At 38.3% G+C, this 8,957-nt stretch overlaps 1 protein-coding gene across 1 annotated transcript; it reads right to left on the reverse strand.

Moving 5' to 3' along the window:
• Positions 1-1,869: 1,869 nt before the first annotated feature.
• Positions 1,870-2,775, reverse strand: LOC311054137 (cytosolic 5'-nucleotidase 1A-like; the record flags this gene model as incomplete). The annotated part of the gene is made up of 1 exon (XM_084070016.1): positions 1,870-2,775. The coding sequence occupies one exon, from the start codon at positions 2,773-2,775 to the stop codon at positions 1,870-1,872; it is 906 nt and encodes a 301-aa protein (XP_083926142.1).
• Positions 2,776-8,957: the final 6,182 nt, after the last annotated feature.

Here is an 8,957-nt window from a genome sequence, read left to right on the forward strand (position 1 = left end):
ATCCAGAAGCAACTGGTCAGCCGACCTCAAAGCTGTAACTGGAGTGTGACAGTGAAGATCAGCCAGCCCAATATTAAAAGTTTTAAAATAATAGTAATATAGTAATATTATATAATAGTATAACAATATTGTTATAGTATTATTATTTTAAAATAACTTCTAGCCAATGTGCAACACAGTGGATTCCTATCAGCCAAGGCATGTCACAGGGTAGTTGAACAAACTTTGTGGCATCTCCATCAGCGCTAAACTCAATTCGATTTTATTTTCCTTCCATCTTGGAATGCCCTTTGATACCATGGTAGAGTTGATGCAATCTAAGATTCCGCTTGCTGTTTGTTGTGTTTGCTGCTTCTGCGATTCTATCAACAGGGACAAGACATAAGTTACAAGAATATCTTTATAGCCTGCGGATTGCTTGTTGACCAGACTCTTTCTCGACCTCTAATCAACCAAGAACCAAGAGTCACTACTCATACAGGTACAAGTGAAGGGCAATGTTGTGAGGTTCACAAAGAAATGTGCTAACAACAGTGACAATATAGTACTAATAAAAATAAAAACTAAGATACAAATAAAAAATAGGAGGCCTAAAACAGTATCCACATATAAGCATAACATAATAAGGGCAGGGAGAAAAAAGGTATGTATATAGATGAACCATTTAGCTGTAGAAAAACATGTGTACTGTATATGCTATAGTAAGAAACACTTATATACACTATAGCAGCCATAGTAACAGTACCTAATATATATATATATATATATATATATATATATATATATATATATATATATATATATATATATATATATATACTAAAAGTGACCACAAAGTCACATCAATGGGACCCATGTGCAAGATACTGTGTATCTATATATTATATGACAGATTCCCTGTATTTTTTTATACTATAGCAGCGGTGATAACATTGAACAGTATATGTACATTGTGCAATGTTGGGTTGATCACACCGGGCTGAATTAGAGTTTCTCAGTGTCAACCCACTTAATGTTTTGTTATTTTTCCTTGTGTGGTTTGTTTTTTTAAATCTTTTTGTCTCTTCTCCATGTCCCTGTTTATGACTCTAACAGCTGCCGGATAGAAGATTTTTCCAAGCCTAGAGCCCTGGGCTTTGAGACACCTCAAGCGCTTCCCAGTCCTGCATCATCTGAAACAGACCCATGATTCTTTTAAATCCAACAATAGCGTCCGGGATTCCCTATGGCACGCTCAGCCGAGCGCACAACCTTCCTAAAGAAATTTCCAAACCCGATGGTGATGCTCCCTGCCACTAAGCTCTGAGGGTAGCAGAGAAGGACTTCAAGATTCTCTGTGACACCTTGAATTTCCTTAGGTGTCTGTGATGATGTAGGCACTACCTCGCCTTCTTTGCCACAGACTCTATGTGCATACTCCAGGTCAGGTCCTCAGTGATATATGCACACCAAGTTACCGGTACTTGAAGCTGCTCACCGGTTTAATCCACATGACTCAACGGTACTGCGCTTTAACTTTTTACGTTTGTGGCATTCTTCGGTTCCTCAACCTCCTTAAGAATTGCCAATCACTTAAGCGCTGTATGAAGGAGAAACCGGTATGGATATTATAATATTCCCCATGCATCAGGACCTGCATGACTTAAACACATTTTCTCATTTGTTTATCTACCTAAGAATTATCAAATAATACTTCCCAGCAGACAGAGGCAACAGGCAACCATTGGTATTTCTTGTAGGGGTCGTAGGCTCATGTTCATTCAAGCATTTCTAATGTAATATAAATGGCTTTATACATAGGTTTAAGCATTTCTCCTTGTTGCATTTAGTGTTGCTTTACTATTGCGTTCTGAAAGTATGAAAGTAAGGTCAACTTCCCAGGATTTCCCTAGACACCTGAATGTTGAACATTTCATCATTGAATAAGATGTGCGGTCTTATTTTCTTCACAAGTGGCCCTTTGGGTGCCCCAGCAGCTAAGAGAAGCTCGTCGATCTCCAAGCCACAGCTCCTTAGTGTTTTAATGACACGGGCCCCTGAGCTGGCTGCACTGTGCTCTGTGACCAGGTAAGTGCGAATGGGACATTTAGCACGCTCATCCTTGGCATAGAACTTCTTCTGGAGTTTCCCCAGGGCCTCCAGAAAATTCTTAAGCGGAATCTGGGCACGTGGAATTCCCTCATTTGTCCTCTTGTATTCAAGGAACCTGTCCAAGCCTCCTCCTTTCATGACTTTCTCAGACTCTTCGGAGAAGAGCACAGCATCTCCATCAAAAGCCACTCTAAGCTGGGTTTCACTAAACTCTCTTTCTCTATCCTGTGAAAACATTGTGGCAGCAGCAATGCCTGCTTCAATTGCCTCTGTAACTTTCTCAGGGTCCTTGGAAAGGTAAAGGTTGGTATTGTACGCCTTCAGGTAGCTGATGGGACTCTGCCCTCCAGTCATGCAAAATCTCTCTATGGTCAAATTGTAATGATTAATGCTGTTTATGAATCGGACTGCAACTTGGGCATGGCTGTTAGTCATCAGGACAATGTCAAACAACTCCTCACTGTCTGGATAGAGGTCCCTCAGCCTCGAGTTGACTGTCATCAATGCCTTGACAAATGAAAAAGAATCTCCTGGCATCATAATGTCGTTTTCATGCTCCACTTGATAGGCTATGTATTTCTCTACTCCTTGATCCTCATAAATCTTCCTTTCTACTACCATGTTGAACAAGGTGCGGGGGGAGACGGCTACAGTAATAGCAGAGTCAGGGTTGGGCGGTAACATTGTTTGTGCTTCACCAAAGAAGGCTTTTCTTGCAGCATATTCTTTATCCTCAATCATTTTAAACGCTTTGAAGGTACTGGCAAGTGTACTAAGATCTTCCTTTTGACACAGCAAGCTTTGCATCACACTGAGAACTTTACAGCTGTGACATGCCTTTTAAGAACAAAATTCATCCAACACCGCAACGTCACCTAGTGACGTCACAAACGGCAAGGCATGGCACAGACAACATCCTAGAGTCTTCTGTGGTCAGACTCACACGTCTTACGTCATCAATTACAAATAATTACCTACATCCAAAGAGCTGAACTAATGAAGACCATGAGCCTCTCGTTACTCTCAATGGTCTATACTCTACATTCTAATTAAAGTGAGCAAAAACTGCTCATTTTTGCTGCCAGATTAGAAAGAGCAGACATATGTAGACTAAGTTTAGATAGAAAGAAGAACTGTCAGAAAAAAAGAACTATCTAATAGCTGCAAACTAATAGAAAAACAAACTGAACAGAGGATATCAGCATTTTATATTGGGTACAGTCTTTTATCTAATGTCATTACTATGTTCTGATGGACATTTATCATGTCCTCTCAAGGATATTGTATTAAATCAACTTAAATTCAGCCGAACACCTAGGTGACTAACAATTACAAGTTAGACAAAATCAAGCAATGCAACTCAGTTTGTTAAGGCTTGATATGTTGTATTTAACTGAATGTTAGGGACCAAAAAAAAAGTCACTACCAATCAACTTTAAATTGCCTGAAACGTACTCCTAACAGGTTTTTGGGGGAACAATTTTTTTTCGTTTCGGTAGTGTCACTACCGAAACGGAAAAAAATGGGTAGCACTTTACAATAATGACCCGTTATAAAGCATTTATAAACGTTTATAAGTAGTTTGTAGACTATTAACAAATCATTAACAACCTGTTTGTTGACATTCGTAAATGATTACTAAAACCTTTATAACTACAGTTACAAATCATTTATAAAGTATTAGTAAGTAGTGAACTATTCATTAATAAGCCATTTATATACATCTGTAAAAGATTATTAAATCATTTGTAACGACCCATTCTAAAGCATCTATAAACGTTTATAAGCAGTTTGTAGACTATTAACAAATCATTAACAACCTGTTTATTGACATTCGTAAATGATTACTAAAACCTTTATAACTACGGTTACAAATCATCTATAAAGGTATTTTATGACTATTCATGAATAAGACATGTATAATATATCTGTAAATGATTATTAAATCATTTGTAACTGATGTTACATAATATATACAAGCTATTGGTAGCTTGTTCATGTTTAACATATGCTTTGTTAAACATTCCTAAAGTATCTATAAATCCTTAATACATGTTATTATGTGCCCTATAGTAAAGTGAAGACAGTTCATCATTTACAACTGTCTGTTAATGTGTTTGTTCATGTTTAACATGCTTTGTAAAACATTCCTAAAATATCTAAGACTATGCATTATTATTCTCTACCAGGAAGGCTGTACTTGTCAGCCATCTGTTAGCTCAATGGGTTGAGACGCAGTATTCATGATCCAGAGGCCATGAGTTCAAATCCCACTGATGTCATTCCTATGATTCTTTCCTTTGCAGACTGGCTTCCAGAAGATCAACTGAAAACTACCAGGAAGGCTGTACTTGACAGCCATCTGTTAGCTCAATGGGTTGAGACGCAGTATTCATGATCCAGAGGCCATGAGTTCAAATCCCATTGATGTCTTTCCTTTGCAGACTGGCTTCCATAAGATCAAGTGAAAACTACCAGGAAGGCTATATTTGTCATCCAACTGTTAGCTCAATGGGTTGAGACGCAGTATACATGATCCAGAGGCCATGAGTTCAAATCCCATTGATGTCTTTCCTATGATTCTTTCCTTTGCAGACTGGCTTCCAGAAGATCAACTGAAAACTACTAGGAAGGCTGTACTTGTCAGCCATCTGTTAGCTCAATGGGTTGAGACGCAATATTCATGATCCAGAGGCCATGAGTTCAAATCCCATTGATGTCTTTCCTATGATTCTTTCCTTGAGTGGGTTCGATTCCCACGCCGAGTCATGTGTCCCCGGTAACTTGGGGCAACGGATAAATTGACTGATATTCTTCGTGATGCTTCCCTTTGCAGACTAACTTCTAGAAAAACAAGTTAAAACCACCAGGAAACCTTTAACTCTCAGCCAACAGCATAGCTCAACTGGTAGAGCGTCTGTCCAATAACATGACTTGACTTGACTTGAGTGGGTTCGATTCCCACTCAAGGCAAGTGTCCCCGGTAACTTGGGGCAACTTGGGACACTTGACTCGAGTGGGAATCGAACCCACTCAAGTCAAGTCATGTTATTGGACAGACGCTCTACCAGTCGAGCTATGCTGTTGGCTGAGAGTTACAGGTTTCCTGGTGGTTTTAACTTGTTTTTCTAGAAGTTAGTCTGCAAAGGGAAGCATCACTAAGGATATCAGTCAATTTATCCGTTGCCCCAAGTTACCGGGGACACTTGACTCGAGTGGGAATCGAACCCACTCAAGTCAAGTCAAGTCAAGTCATGTTATTGGACAGACGCTCTACCAGTTGAGCTATGCTGTCGGCTGAAAGTTACAGGTTTCCTGGTGGTTTTAACTTGTTTTTCTAGAAGTTAGTCTGCAAAGGGAAGCATCACTAAGGATATCAGTCAATTTATCCGTTGCCCCAAGTTACCGGGGACACTTGACTCGAGTGGGAATCGAACCCACTCAAGTCAAGTCAAGTCATGTTATTGGACAGACGCTCTACCAGTTGAGCTATGCTGTTGGCTGAGAGTTACAGGTTTCCTGGTGGTTTTAACTTGTTTTTCTAGAAGTTAGTCTGCAAAGGGAAGCATCACTAAGGATATCAGTCAATTTATCCGTTGCCTCAAGTTACCGGGGACACTTGACTCAAGTGGGAATCGAACCCACTCAAGTCAATTCAAGTCATGTTATTGGACAGACGCTCTACCAGTTGAGCTAAGCTGTTGGCTGAGAGTTACAGGTTTCCTGGTGGTTTTAACTTGTTTTTCTAGAAGTTAGTCTGCAAAGGAAAGCATCACAGTAAAGACACCAGTGGGATTTGAACTCATGGCCTCTGGATCATGTATACTGCGTCTCAACCCATTGAGCTAACAGATGGCTGACATGTACAGCCTTCTTGGTAGTTTTCAGTTGATCTTCTGGAAGCCAGTCTGCAAAGGAAAGAATCATAGGAAAGACATCAATGGGATTTGAACTCAAGGCCTCTGGATCATGAATACTGCGTCTCAACCCATTGAGCTAACAGATGGCTGACAAGTAAAGCCTTCCTGATAGTTTTCAGTTGATCTTCTGGAAGCCAGTCTGCAAAGGAAAGAATCATAGGAAAGACATCAATGGGATTTGAACTCATGGCCTCTGGATCATGAATACTGCGTCTCAACCCATTGAGCTAACAGATGGCTGACAAGTACAGCCTTCCTGGTAGAGTATAATAATGCATAGTCTTAGATATTTTAGGAATGTTTTACAAAGCATGTTAAACATGAACAAACACATTAACAGACAGTTGTAAATGATGAACTGTCTTCACTTTACTATAGGGCACATAATAACATGTATTAAGGATTTATAGATACTTTAGGAATGTTTAACAAAGCATATGTTAAACATGAACAAGCTACCAATAGCTTGTATATATTATGTAACATCAGTTACAAATGATTTAATAATCATTTACAGATGTATTATACTTATTCATGAATAGTCATAAAATACCTTTATAGATGATTTGTAACCGTAGTTATAAAGGTTTTAGTAATCATTTACGAATGTCAATAAACAGGTTGTTAATGATTTGTTAATTTGTTTACAAACTGCTTATAAACGTTTATAGATGCTTTAGAATGGGTCGTTACAAATTATTTAATAATCTTTTACAGATGTATATAAATGGCTTATTCATGAATAGTTCACTACTTACTAATACTTTATAAATGATTTGTAACTGTAGTTATAAAGGTTTTAGTAATCATTTACGAATGTCAACAAACAGGTTGTTAATGATTTGTTAATAGTCTACAAACTACTTATAAACGTTTATAAATGCTTTATAACGGGTCCTTATTGTAAAGTGCTACCAAAAAATGACTAAGTCCAGAGCTCGATGAATGTTAGGGACCAATAAAAAAGTCACTACCAATCAACTTTAAATTGCCTGAAACGTACTCCTAACAGGTTTTTGGGGAACAATTTTTTTTTCGTTTCGGTAGTGACACCATTGTGTCACTACCGAAACGGGGAAAAAAATTACTAAGTCCAGAGCTCGATGAATGTTAGGGACCAAAAAAAAAGTCACTACCAATCAACTTTAAATTGCCTGAAACGTACTCCTAACAGGTTTTTGGGGGAAACATTTTTTTTTCGTTTTGTTAGTGTCACTAGTGATTTTTTCGGATTTAACTTTCGTTTCGGTAGTGACACAAAAACGTTTCGGTAGTGACACAATGGTGAAAAAAAATGACTCCACTACAAAGTACTACCAATCAACTCTAAATTGCCTGAAACGTACTCCTAACAGGTTTTTGGGGGGACGGTTTTGGCCTCCACACTTGAGTCCCAAGACTCAAGGCCCAAAAGAGAAATTTCATGTCTACTTGGATCTAATGCGTTCGACTCAAGACTCTTTTGGGTCTTGAGTCTTGGGACCCAAGGCCCAAAAGAGAAATTTGATGTTCATACTTTCTGTGGTCTCTTGCACGCTCTTCAGTGAAAGATCAGATATAGGTGCAAGAGTCGGGTAAAAGTTTGAAAAGTGCACTGGTTGGATTTGAACCGGGAACCTTCTGGTTGCAAGTCCTGTATCTAAACCACTGCACCACAGAGGTCCTTACCTGTTCTGTTGACTTGCGTGCAATGTTCTGAAAGATTAGATAGAGGTAAAAGCCCCAAGTAAAAGTTAGAAAGATGTCCTTGCGGGATTTGAACTCAGGACCTTCAGTATGCAAGGCCTGAATCTTAACCACTGCTCCATGGTACATACTTTCTATGGTCTCTTGCACGCTGTTCAGTCAAAGATCAGATAAAGGTGCAAGAGTCGGAAAACTGTCCTAGTTGGATTTGAACCGGTAACCTTCTGGTTACAAGTCCTGTATATAAACCATTGCACCACAGAGGTTCTGACTTGTTCTGTGAACTTAGCCTATCAAATTTTGTACCCTCTTCCCTTTAAATATCCATTGCCATTGACAATGTATTGGGCGCTTAAAGTCAAATATTTCAAAAACTACAAATTATTTCAAAGTAAAACATCTCAAGGATGCATGTCCACAGTAAGGTGGATTTTTTTTAACTGTGAATGGAGTTTCTAGGTGAAAGTGTTTTTTTTAGGTCCCAAAACCTTCCATCCGCCTCCATTATAAATCTCTGAACTTTTAAAGGAGTACAATTCTAAAACTATGCAACATTTCAAATATTCCTTTTCAGGCAAACATGTCCACAGTAAGATGAACATTTTAAAGTATGAATGAGGTTACTAGGCGTAAGTATGTAGTTGTAAGCCTGCCTTTAAATGTCCATTGCCATATTAACAATACATGGGGCGCTTAAAGTTAAAGTCTTAGTATGTGATTTCTGACAGGGCCGACTCGTCCTCCAAAATTATGGGATTTGCTATGTCAACATGATTTTGTACTATAATGTAGAGAAATCATAATAAGCACACAATCTGTTGCTCAGCATTTTTATGTATTTATTTATTTTATTTATTTATTTTACATCTTTGACATACAGAGTAATACTTAAGTGTTTGTATGTGTTTCTTATGAACTCGTAACCCATATAAAATGACCTATAAAATTACATTGGCCTCTCAAAACAAAAAAATAGAAAATAGGGCCCTGAGACCTAAAGCAAGAGTTTAATCTCAGTTCTGTTATTAGGTTAACTGTTAATAGGATTTTTCTGTGCACCAACTTATTGGTGCACAGAAAAATCCAGAGCGGTAATTACATTCTGAGAGTTAAATAATTCCCTTAATTGCTGTGTATGTAGGGTGGTATTTAAGCCCTATACTTAGTCGTACGACCAGCAACAAAAAATGCTGATCTACAAGCTCACAATGCATTGCACAGCTTGTAGATCTGCTATTTTTTGCTATTTTTGAAATGAAA

Source organism: Gymnoscopelus microlampas, assembly GCF_963454915.1.
Source record: "Gymnoscopelus microlampas genome assembly, chromosome: 10".
NCBI lineage: Eukaryota > Metazoa > Chordata > Actinopteri > Myctophiformes > Myctophidae > Gymnoscopelus > Gymnoscopelus microlampas.